Consider the following 25,195-nt stretch of genomic DNA (forward strand, 5'->3'; position numbering starts at 1 on the left):
AGCTAAGAGAATTGTAAGTAGTAGAAAACAGACATTAAAGTGAGACTAGTGCTCTTGGCTGCACCTTCTCTAAAATGACAACCTTTATGACAGAAAGCAACCCATGCTTCACAGTGCAAGGAAAGGAAAATACCCTACTAGATCATCTTGATAATTCGAACACTGAGCCAGATTTCCCACTAACACATGCTTTTCAGCCAAACTGGTTTGGAATAGGACAACTAACAGCACTTCAACCACTCTGTATCATTTAAGTTCCCCAGGGCATGGCTGTCTCTCTGACAAATATTGTTCAAATATTTTGGAATGGAAGTTGTTAAACCAGTTTCCAGGAGTGGTGGCTTTGGAGACAAGCAGTTAGTTATATATATAGCCCAAGAGAGATATATATTTTTTTTAAGATAGGAAAACAACACCATGCCTATTCCACTTGTTTCCAGCGCTGCTTTATTCTAGTACAGTTTTTGCCTTCCATGCCTTTTCCTTCTTCTTAAACACACTGACCCTTCCAGACTATTAGCATTTTGCTCTAAATCAGTATTTCTTAAACTGCAAAACATCTATTACATTCTGTGCACATTGCCTAGAAGTATTAAGAAAACAGTGCCAAAAAGAGATCCGTGTAAGTATCGTGAGGGTGATGGAACCTTTCTGCAGTTGAGCCTTAAGATGCTGTGGACCCTGGCATCTAAGAATCACTAACAACTACAGTCCAAATTTTGCTCTGCTGTGATGAACCAGTCCCGTCTGAAGTCATTTGGGTCTAATCCAACAAGTGAGATCTCAGAAATTGTTCTCCCCCCAATTTTTTTCTTCTTCTTCGGCAATCGGAAGTCCCTGAAACGAATCTGGTCCGGGTCCATTTTCTTATTTGTTTCTGACATTTATGTGCGTCACCAGTTATAGCATTAGGAAAGACTCCAGGCGTGGTCTCAGGGCTCTGCCCTGACAAAGCGCAGTTCTGGCCCCGGCTATGTTCCCGTGGCTACATCGCCATCTCACGGCCCGTGTCAGAAACACGCCTCTGCTTCTGCTTTGCAGCAAAAGAAAATAGATTTTTAGCTAGACAGAATTAACAGAAGCATTTCATGATCATTTTCATGTTTTATTTTCACACGCAGGAAATAAACCCCGAAATAAAACTCTGTAGGAGTTACCAAACTTCTGTTCAAATCCACCAGCACGGTCTCCAGAAACTAAGCAGAGACCTACCAATGTCACCAGTATTCACACTATCGGATCCTGATTAAATATCAGTGCTCATTTGCAAACTACCGAATACACAGCCAATTCCAAAGGTTTTACGTGCGGTCTGATTTTGAAGGAGGGTGACACTTTTTTTAAGTAATGATATAACCTCAAACTCAATGGATCAAATGTGAAATTTGAAGTTAAAAAATTCAAAGTGTAAAGTGTATCATCAACCCCAGTTGATTTTGAAAGTTGCTTTATAGCTGAAGCTTTTAAAAAAATGTGTCTTCAAAAATATTTTAGAAATCCCTTGTTGCACCTGAAACTTTACCGCTCTTCAATATTTGATCATAAATTTCCAAATAACAGCTTCCATAAATTAGATTACAAACTGCCCTATAACTAAGAACAACTTCTGGTCGGAGATGCCTACTACTAAAACTCAGCAACTAAAAACCTTTCAGCACCAGGCTCCACAACAGGAAATATAAGATATCCAACTAAAATACAAGGTGGAGACTTGGGAACCAGACTGTAATTACTCTGTCTTGAGTTTTCTTGGAACAGCTGTGCTAACACCTGAACTCTTATTAAAAATTACTACAGGATGTTTAACAGCAGCAAGCAGCCAGAACCTGATTTAAAACAGGATTCAGAGGCAGTACTTCCAGGAATCCAAACTCGGTACACTTGGGAACTGATCTGTAACCACTGGAAGGGAAATGTTATTTACCGACTTAACAACAGTCTTTAAAGACAAGAGGGAAACTCAAGATAGAAAGGCTGGACAGCTGACTGTTTAACTAGAAAGCTCAGGTTGTGCCATCAGGATAGCTAAGTCACATGGAGATCAGCCTGGGTTTGCTATCTGAAGATGCTCCTAAATTCCTGAATAGGTCCCTAAGCTGCACTGGATCCCATATGGATGCAGGGCAAGCAGTGCTAGTTAAGGACAGGCATACCTATTAAAAATGTCAGACATATACTAAGTATTCCTTAGCAGTAAATCCAAGTTTTCAGTGACCTCTGCTATCAGAAGGGCATTGGTGCGTCCATAAAACTTTATATGTGACACAGAAAAAATCTGTACCTCCCTTGGACAGCAGAACAGCGAGAAATATCCAGGCAATAGTTAGGAACATCTACTCAGAGTGACCCAGGTCACTCACTAGCTTTCACTGAACACCAACTAAATCTCCATCACTCGTCTTAAACCTCAAACTAAAGCCCATCCCATGTGACCTGGTATTTCAGGGCATAAGCTCACTTGTAACCAAGAGAATCAAAAAGAGTTTCCCATCAGAAAAGGTCTTTTCCTTTATTCTGCAAGGTTTCCTGCAGGTTTCATTAACCCAATGACATATAATCAGAGAAATAAGAGTACGTGAGACAAACCACTAGACAGACCTAGTGTAATTGTGTGAATATTAGACTAGTTATTTAATATATTCTGCACATAATAGCCTTATCCAACACAAGATGCTGTGTAGGCACATGCTACAAAAATACTGCATATTGCTTTGCAATTATATTCTTTTAACATAGAATCTGAAAATTAAAGCGGAGCAGGTGTGAATGATGGAGGAAAAGGAGTCTGAAAGTAAACAACATAAGCTTCTATGTGTGGGGCTTGGGGTTGCTGTTTTATTCCCACAGGATAAGCATCGCAAGAATAGCCAGTTTTTCCCGGACACCAAAGCCTACTATTTTTTTTTATATATATAATATACTGTTCTTTTTCTCCTCTATTTTAATTTTCAATTCAAAGAGTTTAATGACAGAAGGAACCATTTAGCCTGACCTGCTTTTACCGCAGGTTTGGTTACTCAAGTATTCAGTTACTCCAGCAACCTGCATTGTTATAATGCATCTTCCAAAAAGGCAACCATTCCTGACACTAAAACATTGAGTGACAGAGAAGCCTTCACTCCTCTTTTTCATTTTTTCTTTTGTTCCAGTGATTAAGACCCTTGTTGGTGAAAAACACGTACATACCAAAGATAATTTCTTTGGCTTAGATTTCTATTAGTTGGTTCATACTATGACTTTCTCCACTATATTAAAAAGCCTTTTGAAACCTGTAACGGCACTCGCAGACTGTAATCAATAGATTCATTGCTTCATTTGACCCTTTGATATACAGTCAACAGATGGGACTTCTCCAGTCTCCCTCCACAGTGCTTTCTTCCCCGGCTCCATCCGCAAACTTTGTCATTAGTTTATATTAGAAATGTCCTGGGGGAGTGTCGATAGCCCAAAAATCAATCCACTCTTCTTTGACAGACTTCACATACATTGCAGTTTTTCATTAGGATTTTGTACAATGAAAAGCCTCTACAAAAATCTGTTACATCAGTAAATCTATCTTATTAACCAAACCCATAATAGCCTTAAAGATTTTAATTCTTTATCAGGGGAATCCCAAATCACCTTTGTCATTGTTTTTCCCATGCCAGATGACAGGTCTAGAGTTTCCCATGTTAACTCACTTGCTCTTTCCCGTTAAGGACATTCATCTTCCACTGGTCTTCTCAAATCTCCCCACACTGAAGTTCACTTAGCCACACAGAACCATAGCCCCTATTAAATGCTTCCATCTCTGCCACATAATTACCGTTTCCTCACATAACTGGGCTCTGCCACTGCTGGATTTTCTTTTGTTCCTTGCAAACTTTAAAAACTCTTTCGTACTTTTAACAACTATCAAGTTTTCCTTGGGATCTTTAGATTTTCTACAAATATGCAAGAGTTATCCGAGAGTATCTAATTTCTGTCCTGCCCAAGTTTACCTTTTACCAAGAGAGCATTTTGTTAAACGTACCAAAAGCGTTTTGCAGTACTTTCCACCTTGAACTGTCTCCTGTAGCAACGGTGAATAGAAAAAGATAGCCTAGTGTGATGGGCATCATCCCAGCCCCTGAATATTCTTCATGCTGCTGAAGCATTTAGAGCTCTGTGAGAACCCCAAACACTGCATTCAATGTCACACTCAGTGCTAAACCCCTAAGCTTTAAAAATGTAATAGTAGGGCAAATGAGATAGGATAAAGACAACCTACTAAAGAGTGCACCCCAGTAGATCTAACGTGAAGGTCAATGTTCAGTCTGGCAGCAGTGAAGGTTCAACACCTTGGTTCAACTTTAGGTTCTCTAAACTGCATCAACCAAGGTAGCCAGCAGTGACACTGTGCCAGCCTGAGCCTCGGGGCTCTCCAATTAACAGTTCTTAATGGACTGTACTTCTGTGAATTTATGAATCCCACCCGCGTTTTCAGTATTCACAACACCCACCAGTGCTGCACTCTACAGTTCAGTTATGCCATGTTAATTGTTTTGAAATTGCTCTTTACCTCCTTCACCTGGTGCCTCCTAGCTATGCATTGGAAGAGACAGTGAACAAAATGTTCCCTATTTGCCTTCTCCCCATTACTCATGACCTGAGAGACATTCCCACCCTGTCATATGTTTTCCGTGCTCATTAATTTTCTGTAGTACATACAAGACAGCTAAAATTTAGAATACCATCTCCTATGGTCCACTAACATTTCACTTCACTTGTCTGTTTTCTCACAGCTGTTTCGCTAGCCCAGATGAATCGAAGGTATTTTTCTTTCAATTTTACAGGTTTTTTTTTCCTTTTCTTTTTGGTTTTGCTTCAGGACGGAGTAGCGTTCATATTCAGATCCTGAAAATAGCTGCAGTTCCTTCCGCAGTGTCCTCCTGACTTAAGGATGACTCAAGACTTCGCAGAAAGCCCGAGAAAAATTTCACAAACGCTTTTTTTGCCTGGCAAGTGAGCTGTTGAAGCAGCCCACCACTGTCACCAGCCTTTGCTCCCACACCTGAGCCCCACTTCCCCACCTCCTGCAAAGCACCTATGCAGCTGTGAGCGGGGCTGTGCTGTCGACCAGATCAGTGAACCACTCTGGGTTAGGCGAAGAAAAACACAGAGACGCTTTTCAATCTGGGTCACTTCCCTGGCGCACTTTAGATCTCAGCCTCACTACAGCTGCCTCAGCGTGACTGAGAAGCTATTGAAAGCAGCGCAGCGATGGGAAGGAGCAGCCAAGCACAGGGACAACTTAAAACATTTTTCCCATCAAAGACAATGGTAATGACTCCACACCCACATGCGAACGTGTTTGAAAAATCCAGTCCTGACAGTCACTTGAGCACCGCCCTCACCTACCTCAGCCTATAGAAACCTATCATCAAGCATATAACCGGTACTGGTAAATACTGCTCCCAAGTAATACAGGATCACACGAGTTTTTCTGCTTTCTACCCCATCCTCTCCCTTATTAGGGAACATTAATCAGTCCTGTTTATACTTGCTAAATGTCTCTGAAGGGCCACTGCGAGCCAAGTCGGAAATGCAGTTCCCAAATTACAGGCATTTAAAGCAGGCTGAATAAATCTGACACACAGAGTTTTGAACAGCTAAACCTTCAGTTATTTTTGCAACATGTTCCACGGTGTATGAGGAGTGTACAGTTTAAGGGATTGGACTGATAGAACTACTGCCAATAGCAACGTGCAAATTGGATCATAACAGTTTTGTTATGCAATAGTTCTGCGTTACTATTCATCCTTTCTATTTTGCATAGTTATTTTTTCCTCAGTAACACCCCAGTCATTGTGAATTGCTGAAACACCCCTAAAACTAGGCAGAGATTTGTAAATAGTCTTTGATTCCAAAACCCTTGAGACAGTGACTGGCTGCACAGCAGGTCACAATGAATTTCTCTATATTCACTTACAAAATAAACATAAGGGCGTTTCACTTAAAAAAAAAATTAGTACTGCATAAGATCTTTCTTTCATATTAATATTAAACCCCCTCACTTTTTAAGTAACATTTGTATTTTACAATCAAAGCACAGACCTTAGGATAAAATATATATGCTTTTCTTTAATATCTTTATTTAAAAAAAAAACATATACTACTGAAAATCTTGTGAGGTTTGCATAATACCTTGTGTTTGCCACGAGGGAAGGATTTTCTCATCTTATTTCTCGTGCTTATTTCTGGTTTTGCTCCACCAAAATAAACACAATTTTATTCACATGTATCAGGAGAAACAAAAGCTCTCTGTGATTTGGCAATGTTAATACTCACGTTCACTTCCACCTCTATGGACCAGTCTCCGAGTGGAGGGTTCATTGATAACTGAAATTTTTTGGAAACTACACCCAAATCACCCTCCTCCATCAACCACTGCTGAATCAATTTCTTCCGAGGGTCCTAGGAGAAAAGTCAGACTGCATGTTAAATCCGTGTGGTCTTGCTAGCAAGATTTAGGTAGCAATACATATGGTCTTTGTCACATAAAGTTGGAACGTATGACAAATTCCAATATGTAACTAGGTTCCTGCAGATACTTACTCGGATATATATATTCAGAGATGCTTTGTAAGGTTTGAGATCAGGATAGATGGTGACAATCCGAAACATCACATCTTGTCCTGGTTTATACATAGATTTATCAGTCTGGATGAATACGGAGATGCTCTTTGCCATGTACATCAAGCTGGTACGGTTAGAGAAGATGCGCCGGCCATCAGCATGGCCTTCCACCAGTAATTCATAATTCCCAGAAGCACTGTTCAAAGGCAGCTAAAAGGAAAATAGTGACTCTCTGTTAACTACCCAAAATATTATTGAAAATATTATTATTCCAAAAACATTTGACATAAAGAACTGACATATTCCTAAACTTGGCAACTTACGTAAATTCTCAAAGACAGAAAGAGGATTTCAGGGCTTTAAAGTGTCATGTTCACAATCACCTGCAAACATGTTAGCAGAAGCATCTTTTCAACATATTTGCATCTAATTTTCAATAGTAATCAGGTTTACAACAATGTAAGTATCTACGTATTCATACACCGTTCATAGACACACACACACATTGTGCTCTCTCTTTTCTTTTCACAGTTATTTAGAAATTTCTTGGATTTGATTTTGGGGGCTAATTTTTTTCTGACTTCATCACTTTTTGGTAATGAATTGTCCAAAAATAAAAGAGCTGAAGAAGATACATGCAGGCAAGATGAGCAGGACAGTAAGAAAACCTTGCACTTATTTTTACAAGCTTTAGCTTCATGTCCTATGGAGTAGAAAAATCAAATTCACAATGAAGATCACATGAGGTGAGGTACTGTTTTTTAATAGAAACCTCACTGATTTTGTCTCATTTCAGTTTAGTGATTCATAATTACAGCATATATTGTGACTCATCTAGAAAGTAAAATAATTATTCTTCTCAGGGAATAAAGGAAGAGACATTTTGTATGGTTGACTTATTTAGGATAGACATTGAAGGCTCCTTCAGTGCTGGCAGTAAACACAGACAGACATCACTGGCAAGGAAATTTAGACCACGTAAGATCAGAATAAGCATGCAGAGGTCTCTCCGTCTCTCCAGTGGACAGAGGAAATCCAGAGCTCATAATTCAGTTCATTTCCTACAGTTAGGCGGGAGGAATAGCAGCCACAGAGGTTGAAAGGCTCAAAGAAGAGCTTCTGCAGCACACAGGAATTTCACCTCAAGCAGAGCCTACAGACAACCAGCGACCCCAGGGACATCCCAGCCCAGATGCCGGCTTCTGCACTGCCGTCTGCTTAGGAGTGTCTCTTTGAAGAAGGAAAAGGGTTTTAACACAACACACTTCTCATTCCAACAAGTAGCCCTGCTAAAAAGCTTAAGAGTCACATGCTTCTGTTTGCAGTTAAAACAGTAAATCTAGAGTAAAACCCCTCAAGTCAAGACAACTAAAACTTGCGTTTTTCAGCATAACATATGGAAACGAAGCACTCCTCTTGCACTGCTAATGAAAATTACAGCTGTTAACTCACCAGGCACAGCACTTCAAAAGTACCCTACCAAGCTCTATAATGGAAGGCTGTCGTATTGTCAAAACTCATTTTAAGAGCACACAGTGAGGTAACAGAAATTTTTAAACAGGGAAAAATGTCACAGGGTGACAAATGAGGTAGATGCAAATGTCTGAATCGAATATGTTTCCTTCTCCAGGTGTTTACCTATAAAGAGGAATCAACTACCATTTCATCCCTCTCTGTTGACTTTCTGTTTTTAAAAACAAGCCAAGAAAAAAAAAAAAGGGGGGGGGGGAAGGAAAAATAAACAGGCTCTTTTTCACCCACGAGACGGAAAGACACAGAACAAAGAGTTGCCCCTTTAAAATCAGGATTTATATAACAAAATTTTAGGTGCAAAGCTCCGCACTGAAATAGATTCTGCATTTTCTTCAACTGCAGGTTTTTGTATACACATTGCCAAGAACATATGATTCACATATTTCAACACTCTCCAACTTCCATGCCAAGTATTCTGGAATATATTAAATAGGAGGAACAGCCTTAGTTACTGCATTTGTCAAATACTACCTCGAAATTAATTCATCTACAAATATTACCATTTATTAAAGAAGGTGTATTCCCTACAAAGCAGAGAGGATTCCATACAAGAAGTCCAGGAAACTTAAAATCAAAATGGGGGGAAAAATAAGCTTGTTTTATTTTATCATAGCAGTGAATTGTGCTCTTACAGCATTATTGTAACACACTTGCAAGGACTGTCTTTGATTTCTTTAAAAGTCTGTAAATGCCATTTAGAGACCTCATATTTTTCCGTATCTTTTTCCTATCATGAATAATGATAGATAGCATGGGTTGCTCCCTTGATTTTTATACTTTTTATATTTCAAAAGATCTTTCCCTCCTGCAACATGGTGACAAAACTGCCTGTTGCACCTTTCTTGATATAAAAGCCAGAGGCAATGAAGTTTGCATTATTATTATTATTGTATTAGGACAGCTGAGGTGCAAAGTAACCCACCTTCTGGTTCACGCATCTATGCTAACAGAGACTGCGCTAATACAACACTTTGAGAAGGTCACTGCTAAAATAATGGTAACTATTTATCTCAGCCACACCAACTCCTTCCCTAAAGGGTTGTTTCTCAACCCAGATACGAGCAAGGCAGCTTTTAACAGTAGGTAGTAGGAACTTGCTGTGAAAATGTTTTATCTTAGACAATACATCCTCCAAGTGAATGGTATTACTATCCCCATTTTGGCATTCCTAACATTAGAGAGGAAAAGGCCATCGCATGTACTTCTCCTGACCACACCAGCCACTGTCACGAGCACCTCGGACAAGGAAGCTACTGTTTCCTCTGGAAAAGATGACAGCTGAAACCAGAAAGTCATTACCCACCTTCTGCTACCACTCAGCTACACTTTGAGCAAAACATAAGTCTACCATAGCTACATGAATGAAAAATAAACATTACTAAAAAATGAGTCAGTTTTCATCACTTCAGATAGTGACAAGAGAGGGCGGTATTAATCTCGCCTAGTTTTAGCTGCTTGAACACTTTAAGACCTGGCCTGATTATATTAAGGAACTCATTAGTTTAATCTTTTTGTTAAAACTGAATTTTCTGTTTGCTAATTTACAGTTCACACAGATGCATTTCAACCTTCATAATTTTGAGCTGCTCATTGATATTGATTATCTATCAATCAAACATTTCCAGATTATTTGATCAGATATACAGTTTATTTGAGATCAGAATTTAAACCCACTGGTATTAGAGACATTCAGACTAACAGATGTTTTAAAAAAATAAAGATTCTGGTAAAACTTTTTTCATGACACAAATACAGAATTCTTTGGATCAGGCTTTCGAGATGAGCATCCAGGATTATAAATTCAGGATTCATATTCAACACACAATTCGATGTTATACTTTTTTTTACCAGTTAGCTTATTTTGTACTTTCACTGAACGTGCATTTCCAAATCCTTAAGAAGTCTGTGTATAAACACATTTCTATTTTAATATTTCTCAATTATTGCATTGCACAATTCTTTGAGCTCTAGTTAGCCCCCATAGTGTGTCTGAAATAGAGGTGTAGGTATCAGCCATTCAAAAAAACCACAAAACAAAGTTGTGTTCAAGTTTTATGATAGCTTGTGCTGATGCTGGAAGTCAGCTCCCAAGTCCTGTAGTTACTCATTACAAGCTGCAGTGCACTTGATCTGAAAACTCCTTGGCTTATTGGTCAGTAAATACGCTCATTTGAGAATGTGAAAATAGCTAAGATCACATACAAAATACATCATCTCATCAACACTAACCGATGAAAAGTTAGAGAGAGTCAACGTTTTCTGAGGAAGGAGGAAAGGAAAGAAATACTTACTACTGGAAGAACAAGAGTCCCAAAGGAATCTGAATAAAAAAGAAAAAATACCACACTGTCAGAAATCTTATAAAAACTTACCAAAACATCAACATTACCAGGTCAATTAGAAGACCAGTGCTCCTCCCCCATTCCCACACTGCCCCTAACACTTATTGGACAACCGGATTCCTTGATGCGGCTACTCTGGAGCTCACGGCACATGGACTGTCCAGTCAACACACATGCAATGGCTGCGACCAGCTGGCCAGCACGCTTATCGGCCAGCTGACTGCTGCCAAACATCGTCTGGACATGAAACTAAAAAATAAACAGCCTGGAGTAAGTTCTGCATTAGTCAGTATTGACATACTGTGTTTATACTTCATTCAACATCTCATTCCCCACATTTACTCCTCCCACGTCCTGTCAAGGCCACTGTCCGCCACCATTAGGCTATGGGATAAGCAGCTCACGTCCACAGACACAGGGAGCACGAAGGAAGGACGCAGGTGGACAACCCCAGTAACACCCAACCCCATCCCAGGGAAGCACTCAGCCTATCACACACCCATCACCACAAGCCCAGAGGCACACCAGCAGGGGGGAACCCCAATACCCCAGTCAGAGACACGATGCCCCCACCAACAGGCTACCAGATTCAGGTACTCCCTAACAAACACTATTGTCCCAAATCTGCTAAAAGAACCAGCCAGAGAACAGCCCAGTAAAACAGAAATGCAGTGCTCCACTTAAATAATGGTCTGACGGTGCCAACGGTGTCCCAGCTGGGAGCTACCTGAACATTCTTGGGTATGGTTTGGCACTACGGTCCTTGAGAATGACCCCCCTCTTAGGTACCACTTCTGTAAGACCAAAGCATCCCCCTGCTTCTGCAAAGAAGTTGAATCTGCAACTCCTTCACATATAAGAGAAACCCAGGATATTTTGTATTAATCTCCTCTGCAGTTTAGTAGGCAAATACCTTTTGTAGTAATTTTTATCAAGATTAACAACTTTTCTAGATGGAATCAAAAAAAATGAAAAGACTTTAAACTACACATTATTAGAGAAAGGCAAAACAGCAAAAAACTCCCTTAATCCTGGCCATTTCCTCTAGTGGTAACCTCCTACCTGCTGGTTTCACTGATATGAAACAAAGCCAGCAATGTGGCAGTATGTCTATGCCGAGATGTTACCTCTACAGCGATCTAAAGCTGCTTCTTCACTGGTCACTAGCTCTCAGCCTCCTCTTCACCAGATACACCCACTCCACCCCTTCCTTCTTCACATGGTTGATGAAGATGTACGATAACTTTTGTGGGGCTGCAAAATTATGAATTCTAGTCTACAGCAACATTGCTTCTCTGTATGGTGGGACATCTATGTTCTCCACTTGAACATTTTCCTTTACACTCACATAAACTGAAACACCTTTACAATCTATTCGATCCTCTACTCCACCGGAGTTATCATTTTCCATCGATTCTGTAGCTCAGACAGAGGCTAAAATTTTCAAAACCATGCACAGGATTTACCACCCTTAAGCAGAAGAGTACCCAGAATTAATCATCCTCACTGCATTACATCACCATGTAAGTAAGTAACCAACTTATTAATGTATGTGGGTTAATATAACTTATTATTTTAACTATTTCAGATAGTGTGGCCTCAAATATTTTTAGAATCCAGATAAATGTGCTGTTAAGCTCCTGGGTATCATTACGTTATGGAGCCATAAGTGCTACAGCTTTTATTTTAATTAAGTAATGTATTTTAGAATAGAACAGAATAGAATAGAACAGAATAGAATAGAACAGAATAGAATAGAACAGAATAGAACAGAATAGAATAGAACAGAATAGAACAGAACAGAACAGAACAGAACTGAACTGAACTATTTCAGTTGGAAAGGACCTATAATGATCATCTAGTCCAACTGCCTGACCACTTCAGAGCTCACCAAGTTAAAGCACATTATTAAGGGCATTGTCCGAATGCCTCTTAAATGCTGACAAGCTTGGGGCATCTCTGGGAAGATGTTTTTCTCTAGAAAGTCTGTTCCAGTGTTTGACCACCCTCTCAGTAAAGAAATGCTTCTTAATGTCCAGTCTAAACCTCTCCTGGTGCAGCTTTGAACCACTCCCACGCGTCCTATGGCTGGATACCAGGGAGAAGAGATCAGCACTGCCCTCTCCACTTCCCCTCCTCAGGAAGCTGTAGAGAGCAATGAGGTCACCCCTCAGCCTCCTTTTCTCCAAACTAAACAAGCCCAAAGTCCTTGGCTGTTCCTCATAGGACACTCCTTCCAGCCCTTTCCCCAGCTTTGTTGCCTTCCACTGGAGGCATTCAAGGACCTTCATACCCTTCTTAAATTGTGGGGCCCAAAACTGCACACAGTACTCAAGGTGAGGCTGCACCAATGCTAAATATATCACGATAATCGCCTCTCTTGACCAGCTGGTTATACTGTGTTTGTGGCATCCCAGGATGCGGGTTGCCCTCTTGGCTGCCAGGGCACACTGCTGACTCATATTAACTCATATTTTCTTTTTGCCAATTCCATTCAGTTAGGCCTTTTTAAATCTCTTAAAAAGCATTAGATTTATACTGATCTTCCACTCAGCTATTTCATGGAGTAAGCAAAAAAACATCTAATTAATTCATTTAATTTATGTCCTTCTTGATCCTGGACATAAAAGCATTGCAAGATGAAGCAATCCCTTGACCTTTGAACTCCAATAAACGTTAATTTTAAAAGTCAAGGAATTCTTTCTTTTGACAGTGGCAAACAGAAGAAAGTCTCGATGGACTGAACACAGGTCGTCCTGGCTGCTGCCAGAGCACTAAAGGAAAAACGCCGTCCGGCATGTACCATCTATTCAAATTATAACCTGGGTTAAACCAAATGACTCACGTCCCACAAATGAAGTTTGTGGGTAGAACACTCCAGTACTTCATTCTGGTATTCAAAAGCTTAACGGGGACGGGTGGCATTGGGCCCTAAGCAACACAGTTCTTTCCACAACATGTTTATGCTACCATTAAAGCCACAATTTTTTTCTTATCATCCCTCTCTCCTCTTCGCTCAAGAAGCAGCCCACGCAGGCGCTGACTCTGAGAAACCCCACCAGCCTTTGAGGTTTTCCAGTCAGAAGTCTCAGGCAAAACACACACTTCTTTTCCCAGCAGCCAGCGGAGAGGGCACCCTGTCCCACTGCACGGTGGCGGGGGGCCCCACGCTCTGCCAAGCTTGCTTGGCACACAGGACTACAGGACAACTGCCAGCTATAGAGGAGGAGTTACACAGTCCTGTAGAGTACCCCATTCGCAGGCAACGTAAACCCCTCTATATTTATTCCCAACATCTATCCAAACAACTCCACGCCCAAATAATTGCACTAAAAGAGACATCATTTTAGCTAACGGAAACTTACATCTTCCTAACTCAGGAGAGATGGAGTTACTGTTAAGTAGGAAGAATATTTTTTAAGGGATTATGATATTTCACTGAGGAAGGAGGCTGGATGTAGAGTAACTAGCAACAACAGAGATGGTATAGAGCTACCTCCTGAAATTTCACAGTTGTGTACTAAAAGCCTAACCCTTCTCTAGTTCCCATCCCTCTGTGAAATAAGGCTGTGCTAAAGCTGGGGTTTGTATAACCACAACCCATGACACTGTTGTCACCAGAAAAAAAAACAAAAACAAAAAAACACCTTTGTCACTGCTGATAATTGGTTATTAACAACGAACAGGAACTTAGCTTTATTTACCACATGCCTCAACGTGAATATGCACATGGGTAAGTATTGCTACACTAGCTTTAATCCAACACAGCTAATTATAGCAATGGCTATACCAGTGACTTCAGGATGTTGGAAGACACCAAGCACAAATCTGGTATTCATACCGTAGCCCACGCCACGGGGTTTCTATTTCCATCTTTACCCACGCCAATGCAAACACACGAGTACACACGCAATCTTAAGGTAGAAATACTGCATTTCTTCCATGGCCTGGGAGACCTAATATCAGGTCTGAGCCAAATACAGCTGTGATACAGAGGGGGAAGCAGTTGGGGAGGAGGGAGTCACTTATCCTTTGTGCAACAGTCACTTATCCTTTGTGCAACTCAGAAAGCGTTTACCTCCTGAAGCGGTGTTGGGGGAGCTGCAGCCTCCCTGGCTGCCCTGATAAAGCCCAGAGCGCCGTCTCATTCCCTGCCAGTGAAAATCATAAAAGAGGCTCCGGGGCATGAGGTAATCTTCCAATTCATGTCACTACATAATTATTTTGTTAGAAACTGAGCAGCCTGGGCAGATCCGAAACTCTTTGGCGTCGCAGTGAATTTCCCTGTCATGCAAGATTTTCCCATGTTCTCAGAGACTACCAAGCTGCAATCAATCCCCTGGACCTCTGCTCAGCTACGCCCAGGGATGGCTGCGGATGTGCTCAAGCAGAGCCGTAGGCAAAATATTTTCTTTATGCCAATGCTGAATTGCTGAAATTCACCACATTTTCCTGTCCACTTGATGGATTAAAAGTTAAATTTAATCATACAGCAATCTCAGGTTTGTAAGGAGTTCACCGCAGTTCAACAGCTAGCAAGTGGCACCGCTCTGCTGGACGCTCTGCTATCATGCAGCTGGATACTTTTACCCTGGTGCAGTGTGTAACACTTCCACATGATTTACACATGACATCAGTTGGGTCCACTGGCCCCACAAATAGCAACAGTTGTCACCCTCCATCCCTGCAAGCTCTCCCTTCAGTTATTCAATACAGATCCCAATGGTTGCAGGTAGCCAACTGCAGGCAGCAGAAGTTTTAGAAGGTTTAGAAAGGAGCCCAGAAGAGTTACATCACCTGCACCAAGCATCACAGAGCACAAAACGCTTCCTCCTGACTCGTCGCATCTGCTCTCTGCGACAGCAGACTAACCGGCATGACTGCAACGGGCCACGGAGGGGAAAGACCAGGCAAGAGTCTGGGTCCCTGCTACCGCAAGGGATGCGTTAAAGAAAACTCCCAGCTGGGAGCCATGCCCTAGCTGCAGGGGCAGGCAGGCAAAATTCAGTGGACTGTTCCAGGCTAATCTTGAGGAAAGTCAAAAAAACCCAAACAACTGAAAAAATCCCCACAGAAGTCACATGGTCCTTCAAGAAAAAATATCCTTCCTCGTCACTCACAAAATCATTTCTCTCACAGAATTCCTGAAGCTCGTACTGTATTCATTCAATAAATACTGCATTGAGGAAATATATGGAAATACTGCGGAAACAAATGCTACATTGTCCTGCCTCCTTTTCCTCAGTCCTTGGCATTTAGGACAGTCCAGCAGAAGAGGAACCAAAGGCAATGTGGTAGGGACATGTCACCAGTAGAGACAGCAGTGGGAAATTAAGTCATCTTTTTAATGTACCTTGCCACCATGCCATTTTTTGGAGGTCTAATAGTCTTGTTATCAGCAAAGCAAATAGGAAAAAACTCTACAGAGCCAAATACACGCATCTTTTTTTAGACTTACGGAAAGCTGCATAAACGATGGCATCTTACATTCTTCCTGTTGCACGGGCCTGACCCAAACCCAGAAATTTATGCTACCCCTTCTTGAGCTGACACCACCAGCACTAGGACTCGACATAAATGTTTCAGCTTCCACTCCCCAAAAAGGACACAGGTTCCAGAAAAACGACTGTATGGTTTGGCACAGTGAACTAGAGCTTGTGCCAATATAAATCAGTACAGCAGCACTTCAGTCTCTAATTTACACAAACTCAGGTCTTGACTCTATATTCTACCTCATATGACACCTATCGCTACAAACGAACTTTCTTATTTAACTGTTTCTACCTATGTTCTCGTTCCTTCTTAGTCCTGTGTGAGAACAGAAAAATATAACTGGAATCACTTCAGACTGATTTACTGAAATGATGCCACGTCTTTCTTCTGGCAGCTGTGTTCACATATCCATGCTTAGAAAATGTTTACAGAAAAGCATAATCTTGCAGCAGTAAATGGAATTTTTTCTACCATGGAGTCTATTTCAAAAACTCATTTTAACATCAAAGAAATTTAAAAATATTGTTCTTCAATGTCCTTTCAGTTTTTTCTTCCTATCCAAAATATATACTATTTTGTGTTTAAAAAATAATTTTAAAAAAGTAAGCATAAATACCAAGGCCTAAACTGTCTGGGGAGTGAAAACTATTTTTTCCTCATAAAAGAAGGCCTGCAAATCTGTAGAGTTTGCAGTTTTCTTTAAATATGTTATACTCCTCATCTATTATTCTAAAATTAGCAGCCAAATTAGTATTGGTCAGTTACGCAAGTAGCCCAAAATACATAGTGTGAGCCACTGCTGTTAAGTTATGGCTAAATTTGGGCCAGACGATAGAAGGAGGGGCAATACAGCACTCAAACGCATGCAATAGGGATTGCTAGTGGACTTCGGTAAACAGGCTGACATCCAAAGCCAAATGAAACCAACAGGCCTGTCGTAAAGAGGTATATACTTGCTCCACAAAGCCTCCTAAACCCTTCCAGCCTGCCAGCACTACGTACGCTTCCCTCCGCAGCCACTCATTACTCCCTATTTCCACCGCCCCCTTATCCTTTTTCAGTCCCTTTTGCAATTTTGGAGGCTAAAAGCACTCAGAAATCATAAAGGGAGATAGAGAGGCAGGGCAGCAGTGCTGCCTGTGGAGAAATATGTGAAGGGAGAGGAGAAAATAATCTGAACTGGACCAGAATTTATCACCTGAGGGTCGGGCCAAGAGACAGGGCACTGCAGCTCTGAGGACAGGAGAAAGGCAACACGCACAGATGTTTTTGTGATTAAAGCCATGTTTTACCAAAATCTGCAGTCGCTAGCAAGTTCTAGCTTCAGTCTGCAATGCAGTGTAGGGATATTTTCTTGAAAACCAGGACGATTCATGACAAAAAAAAAAAAACTAAAAAAAAAAAAAACTTTCTCCAACTAAATGCAAAGGTTTTCCCCAATCTGTTTTTACCCCACAATCAGAAGAGTGGTGGAAACCCAACCACAGAAGGCAAAACTAGAAACACTCATGGCCAGGACAGAATAGATAGAGATTTACTGGAAGGTATGAAGAGAAGGAGTGCTGTCCTCCTTCTCCTCTACCCCCCACCATGGCGTTCCCGGTGTCTTTCTGCTTCACATGGCAGAGGAGTTGTGGTACCTCCCTGCTTGTCCCTTTTACCAGTTCAGCCCTTCTTCTCTCACCAGCACTCTGCCACATCCACCCCTGAGGAAAACCACCATCTCTCACCCCTTCAGATAGACAGACAGACAGACACACGCTGCCAATGCTGAGCGACCCTTCCCTTGCCCTGCCACATCCACAAGCAAACACCAAGTTTCCTGAAGGCTGGCCCTTCTATTTTCTTTTTAGACTTAGGCGATTATTCAGACATTTAATTATCCACTCACTGTTCTAAAGTAAAACAACTGACTCTATGGATTCTACTATTATTACCACTTTCAGCTGAGTGGTCAGAGCGCAGCGAGTTGCAGGAACACCATGTTTAAAACGCTCTGTGGTTTATCTGAGACACTGCATGCCAGGTAGAAAAACAAAATGGCTTCATATTTCTAAAACTAAATCATCTCTTTTATTAGAGACCTTCTGACAGCTGTCCAGCAGCTACCATCCCAGGCACTTAAACACAAGAAGAGGTTCTTTTCAACTTTTCCCCCAAGACCAGCCTCTAAGAGCCATCCATGGGCTTTTTGTCATACACGTGACGTTATCAGTGCTTACCATGCCCAAACAACTATATTCCTGAGAATTATAAATTTACAGCTGTTAGCAACACAAGTTTTGAAAACTACAGAAAAAACTTTCTTGACATCAGATCCAGTCTATGAAACTCATCAGATCCAGTCTATGAAACTACGCAGACAATTCAGAATCTCAAACTTAAGCCTTTTACACAACTAAATGGGAAATTCATTTCGTTCACTTAGTTCTCCCATGGTGACTATACACAAACACACAAACACACAGGCATCTGTGCACATCCTGCTTTCAAGGCACCATTGGCCATCATTATTATCCATTCTGTTGTCCATTAAATAAACACAGACAAAGCCACTATTACTGCAATTTAAAGCAGCTGCAGTTTTTATTCCGACTTAAAACATAGGGAAATCATATGAGGACAAAATGTGACTAAGCCCGTCGATGCCAGAGATTTGGCGGTATTAATACCACCCTCATCGCATCAATTGCTGCAAGTGGAGCAAAATTCCAAAGTCAAGTCACCTCTCAAACTCATTGCAAATAAAACATTCAGGCACTATTTAAGTTTCCTCTTAGAGGAAGTGAAAGAAGAAGGTTTGTTTTCATATTGGTTTTCTTCCATTTTCTCGAATGCATTCAGAGTCTGCGATGACAGAGCCACATAATTTTTCTGAGATCACAAAATTATTTAGATATATAAAAATATTACCAGAAACTTCCTTCATTGGTAAATAAAGGCAATATCATTCTCTAACCATACAAAATAAGCACCTGGACCTCACAACTGCACTTCCCAGAGCTGGAGAAGTGGGGGAGAAGGGGTCTGTCACTCCGGCCAAGTTTCCTACTCGCATACTTATTTGGACAGCAGTGAATCTAGATGAACCAGCATCATCTCTTGCCATGTGCTATTCAGCTTCTGCAGATAGGATCTCAACTCTGCCTTCACAAACAGGTAGTCAGGGATGGCAGAGCACGAGAACCAGCAATGCTGCCAATGCAGATAGTCATTAAGAGTCTCATGAAAAGAGAAGTCACCTGTATATGACTGGAGACCCATGAATTTCCCAATTGCTTCCTGCCTCTGCAGGTGCTTGTATAACCCTCAACGCTTCAGCACGGATCTCTTTCTAATTAGACACCACTAAGGACATCAACCTTGACCCCTCTGGAGATCCACTGTTAGCTCCCACCCCTTTCTCTTTAAACCTACCTTTTATGTACCTGAAGGGTAATAACCAGGTGCATAGCACAATTCTCCTGAGCCTTCACCCCAGTTTCTCCCATCGCCCCTGAAATGCTCTCCAGAAGGTAGAAGAGACTCCCAGGGCCAAACCAAAGGTCTGTTTAGCCCAAGGTCCTGTCTCCAGCAATGGTCAAGGACAGACAACTGAACAGCATAAAAACAGAACAAGTACACAGTGACCCTTCCTTGGGCACCCTTCCCAGCCTATGCAGTCTGAGGCCTGGGCCTTGAAAAGCCCAAATTAGTGTCTTTAAAAGTCCATCAAGGGCTGATCCAGTACGTCTCATAAATTTGTGCAATCACATTTTCCATCCACAACACCTGGGACACGGAGTTCCACAATTTTTTTCCATCTCATGTGAAGGCCCACCTTCTTTTGTCTGGTTTGAACTTGCCTCCTGAGAGATCTCCAATCTTTCCCTCTGCTCTCCCTGGAATTTCTCCAGTTGGTTCCCGGCCTCCATGAGGAGTGCCCCAAATCAGGCACAGCATTCCCCAGGATGCCTACTTGGAGCTGTGAAGGTTACTAGAATACTTTCTCATGGCTTACAGAAAACATTTCTGTGTATACATCCAAGTACAGTATTTGCCTTCTGTTTTGAGCACCACAGTATTACTTACAAGCTTTCACCTTTTTGTACCTTTAAACTACCACCCACCCCCACGCACCACCCCCTCTTTTCTGCAGGACTGCTGCCTCACCTCGTTCCCCACCCAGTAAATGCACGCTTTTATTCCTCTTCAAAAGCAGAACTATGAAGTTGCTCTAGTGAATCACACCCCATTTTTCCCCGTACTCATTTCCTTTAGCCAAAATGAGTTCAAAATCTAATCCTTCCTCCCAGCATCCTTGCCACCCCTTCACTCATCTAATAAACATTCTCCCTTTTTCATCCATGTCAGTCATACTGAACAATAGATTCAGGGCAATCCATTCCCAGTTTGAGAATGAACCACTTAGACCTACTTTGGGAATGTTATTTTCCATCCAGCCATAAATGTGTTTAATAAGAGTTCCATGCTGTCCCCGCTTCCCCAGCTGGCTTGTCAGAGTGCCACACCAGACTATCAAAAAGCCTTACTAAAGTCAAAATATAACAATATCCTGCTTCTTCGCCGTCTGCAACCCCTGTCAGCCCATGGTGGAACACATTTTATTTGCAGGTTTTCAATCTTCCAGAACCTCTCTCTTCACTCATGCTCTCAAAGCTTCACCAGCAGTTTCAAAATTATTCCAATCAATTCCCTAAATATTCTACAGGCAATTTTATCAGATCTAAACATCTACTTTACCAAAGCCCTCTTTAGCCTGTTCCTCCCTTTTTGTTGCCTTAATTCTTAGTCCTTTTCCATGGCAGTTAGTTGATCCTCTTACTGAAGACTGAACACTTACTGCCTCTCAGCATCACTTCTCATCAGAATGAGTAGCAAGTCACATCCTTTGCTAGCTTTCTTGCTATCAATATGATATTTAAAAATCATGCCTTATTACCCTTCACGTTCTTTCTTACTCATGGTTTGGCCCGTCCAGTTTTGTCCCTTCTTACCCATGCTACTCCTTTAAGCTCAACCTTTGTAATCTGTTTTCATTTTCAGTTTATACACACAGTTTTCCTTTATTCTGTTACTTTTGGCCAGTGACAAGATCGTGCTTAGTTACTTTATTTTTTACCCTTCTGCTATGTTAGGGTAATGTGTACTTATCCCTTTCGTATGAATCCTTCAAGAGCTTTCTCCCTTTGCTTCCCTTCCTTCTTGTTTCTGAGAGCTTCCTACTTCCCAATTCCTGTTGTTTATTGGCATGTTTTTTTTTCCCAAATTCACAGTCTTTACTTTGTTCTTCTCTCTCCTCCCTTTCCTAACAGCTGTAAAGCCCCTCCAGTTCACAGCAGCAACAGGGAACCCCACATTGGCGCACGTAATATTTCCTCCTCTGTACAAGTTGCCCCGCTGCCACCATTTCTGGTATGAGTGAATTATCCCACCCTTCTCAAGGTACTGTGAAACAGCCTGTAGCGTTCAATATCTGCCATACTCTCTTTGGCTGGATATCGGTGAAGAACATGGTGATCGGAACGACCTCACATACGAACACGTAAGCCTCGAGCCGCAGAAGGACTCTTTCCTTTAAATCTTAAACCGCATCCTATCAATAAGATAAAGCTCAAGCTACTCCCGTTTTTCTGCAAACTGCTTATTGGGCCTGTTAGCAGGATGGATTCAACAACAGGCACAGAAACCTGCTTTTTTTTTTTTTCTTATACGTACTCAGCAATACAAAAGCCCTTAAGAGAGAGCCCCCTTCTCTACTAGTTCCCTTGTCTCCGGATCCATCCCAAACACCTCCTTCCCCAAAACTTTTCCTTCATTCTGCATATGTTGACTATTTGACAACTTATTTTTCATGAGGCACAGTTACACATAGGTTTGGAGATGGAGGTTATGGACACAAAATCATGGTTCTCCTACTCTCTTGCTATTTGGCTTTTTAGGCATTGATACAGAATTAGGCAGAAAGGAGCTGTCCCACTAAACTGCCAGCAAAATCCTTTATCCCACAGATTTTCAGCACAGATTTTGTGGTCACCAACAACACAGTCATTTGATTCTGAAATAAGGTACACAGAGGCAACTCAAGGTTAACAAAAGGGACTGGCATACTTAGGCCATTCGCTCCCATTTTGCTGTTATTTTACAACTTACTATTCCTAGTGTTTTTTACTACTGTTTTAATGTGGTCAGAACCATATTATTAAGTATGCAAATCATGCCTTCTGGTAAAAGCAGATTTTTCCATTGTCTATATGGATGATCACTACATGTCTGAGCTTGACAGACATTCTCACAAACTATATCATGTTTCGTAAATCCTAGCTGAGTATTTACCATGCTAGTAGCTCAGTAAGTTCTGTTAACAAGTATGTTTACTCCTCTCTAGAAGTACAGAAAAGCAGTGCAAATTAACTAACACATGCAAGTAATTTACAGGGAACGCAAACTACACATGCTATTGTAAACCAGATTTTTCAGTTCACAAAGGAGTTCTCACTCACCATGCCTTAAGTACATTATGTTGCACCTTAAGTACCAGAAGATCTAACTAAATCTTATTCCTAAGAATTAAAAACGTTCACGTAGTCGGGTAAAGATGACACCTCATTACACATGAAAGCTTTTCTTAAAACTAATTTGTTTTTTCAACTTACATGATACTTACTCTTTGCAAATCATTCTAGCACCAACAAGGAAAACAGACTTTTCAGAAGCTCTTGCAATTAAGGTATAAGGTTTCTCGTACACTAACACACACTGCAATGTCTGGGTAGCAAACCCTGTAAGACAACACTTCTTGCCAATTCAAACTACATCTTTATTGATCAATGACTGGATAAATATGCATGGCAAGAGTCACCCTTCACTGTAATCACTGAAATCAAGCCATTCATGCATAAAATTTAACTTGCCTGCCTGTTATTCCCATCATTTTTTTTTTTGTTGTTGACCCAGAAAACCCAACAGCTCAAATTGCACATAAGCCATTGTTATCTTCTGCAGTCATTTTCAATCAGGGTGAAGATCTTTCTGATACTGCATCCCCACAGAAAATGTGTCAAGGCTTGATACGGTGCACAGAAACAGCTTTAGTTACTGCTTTGTGTTTTTCTGGAGCCTACTGCAGACAATGGAAACCTATTCTCTCCCAGTGAGAAACTGACTTTTTTTTTTAGTTGTGCTTACTCACACAAAGTTTACTTGTAGCAGCAACATCCTGCTTGCAGACGTTCAGTTGGTCTGTTTTCGCTACATTTAATCTAATTAATTCAATTTCTGTACCAAAACATTGGTCTTAATCACCCTTGCTACAGTACATTTGGATTCTGGAATATTGAGCCAAGCTCAAAGTATCAGCACTTCCTTAAGTACCTCTGCATGCACACTTTCTCCCTCACTCCAAAGAATACAAACTAGATACTTATTAATAAATATATTTATTTTCCCTTTGTTATATGAAAAGCATGATAAAGATGTGAACCACCTCCACTGCTAAAGCCTTTCTCTAATGGACACTTCCCCAAGAATCACTCAGATATCAAAATTCCACTTCCCGTAACATTGAAACAGTGAATGTTTTATCAACCATCAGAAGGCAACCACTCTAGTTCTTATATAAAGCAAGAGTTATATTATATAAAGAAAAAATGACTGTGCCTCTAATTCAACAAGATCCTTTAACAGAGCTAACTCAGAAATTTAGACCAGTACATGTACCGTACTGAGCTGCTGCTGGAGAACCAGAGCACATCCTTAACTTCAAGCAACTGCAGATGCACTTTGCCAGACAGGTATGTAATAGCTCTTACGCTTAGGTACTCGGCTGAACTCGGCCTGCAAGATTAAACAGCACTAATAAAAACAGCGACCTCAGCCTGCCCGCCTGCCCTCTGTCCCAAGCATCCAATTCCCAACTCTGTGCCCATCTCAGTTCCATCAACACAAATGTTTGCACACTGAACCAGGGAACCCGTCTGCCTAAGAAAATATTCAACAAAATAAAAACTTTATTTTTCAGTCAGATCAGTTTCTCAAAGCAGTTAATCCCCTACTTTTGCTGTCACCATGCAAGGAAAAACACAGAACATAATTGAGCCAGCTTAGGCAACAGTGCCACTGAATTCACAGCCTACCCAAGGTAGGCAATCAGCTCCAGCTTTCCGGATATTCGGCACAGTCAACAACTTCAGCTACACCCTGCCTCCCTTAATACTTATTTTGCACAGACACATGGCAATAAAAGTCATCAAACTCATGTGCACCGCAGGAACAGTAATACCACTGTATTAGCCGCTCTGTGTAACCTAACGGGCCCAAGTGGCAGATAAAGCAACGTTTTCTGGGCACTAATATATGCAGCAATGATGTCATTTAAAGAAGATTTTGTGTGCCTGGAGGTACGTTTGGGTTTTTTCCTTCAACTGCAACAGCTGGCCTAATGAAACCTCCCCCAGTCTTCCTTCAGCCACATTCTTAGACTAACACAGATACAATATCGCTACATGTTTTATCTTAAGGTTGTTTTGTTCTTCAGTAAAGAATGTAAAGCTTCAGAATCTTATTCTGACAAACTGCTTTCTATCTGAGTAACTCTATTCATAACTGGTCCACTCCTGTAGCACCTTCAGCTGCACACCTCCAACACTACATCCTCTGTTACAGGGCAGTTCCCTTGCTGCCGGGGTGTAACAGTTTTGCTTAAGTTTGTTCACAGAGAACAAATGACTAACAAATTATATAACTTGATTTTTAAGAGTGGTTGGCCACATACTAAATTTAAAGATTTTTGCAAGAGGAAATACACTGCATGCTCAGCACCTTTTTTTTTTCTCTCTTTTTTTTTTCTGTTCTTTTTATCCAGTAAAAAGCATGGAAAATTCAAATATGTTTAAGAGACTGGAAAAAGATTAAAACTTAACAATAAATCCATGCACTTCAAATAATGCACTAAAGCATTTCTCCTTTTTCCTCACTGTATCCAGCTTGATACAGTGTCATACCTGTTCCTGATCACCCACTATTTCCTCTGACTTCAGCAACTCCCAGTGTCAAGCATCGTTCTCTGTGCTGTGCAGGTACAGACATCCACATATTTCCACATGCTTGGAGTTACCAGTTGCTTGACTGTTTTATAATGTCGAAAAGGACAACAACAGACAGGTTGAAACTCATGCAAGGCTCACTGAACTTGATGTTAAACAGAAAAGAAGCAGGAAATAAAAGTCACT

At 41.1% G+C, this 25,195-nt stretch overlaps 1 protein-coding gene across 1 annotated transcript in view; it reads right to left on the reverse strand.

Annotated features, from left to right (window-relative positions):
• CD109 (CD109 molecule) overlaps window positions 1–25,195 on the reverse strand; it is a gene marked incomplete at its 5' end in the record, with an annotated part of 79,930 nt that overhangs the window by 53,799 nt on the left and 936 nt on the right. Inside the window, 3 exons of the mRNA XM_082480744.1 lie at window positions 6,310–6,435; window positions 6,577–6,807; window positions 10,422–10,450. Of these exons, the coding sequence (XP_082336870.1) occupies window positions 6,310–6,435; window positions 6,577–6,807; window positions 10,422–10,450 (386 nt within the window). The remainder of the gene's footprint in view (window positions 1–6,309; window positions 6,436–6,576; window positions 6,808–10,421; window positions 10,451–25,195) is intronic.

Source organism: Vanellus vanellus, assembly GCF_965231255.1.
Source record: "Vanellus vanellus genome assembly, chromosome: 3".
Classification (NCBI taxonomy): domain Eukaryota; kingdom Metazoa; phylum Chordata; class Aves; order Charadriiformes; family Charadriidae; genus Vanellus; species Vanellus vanellus.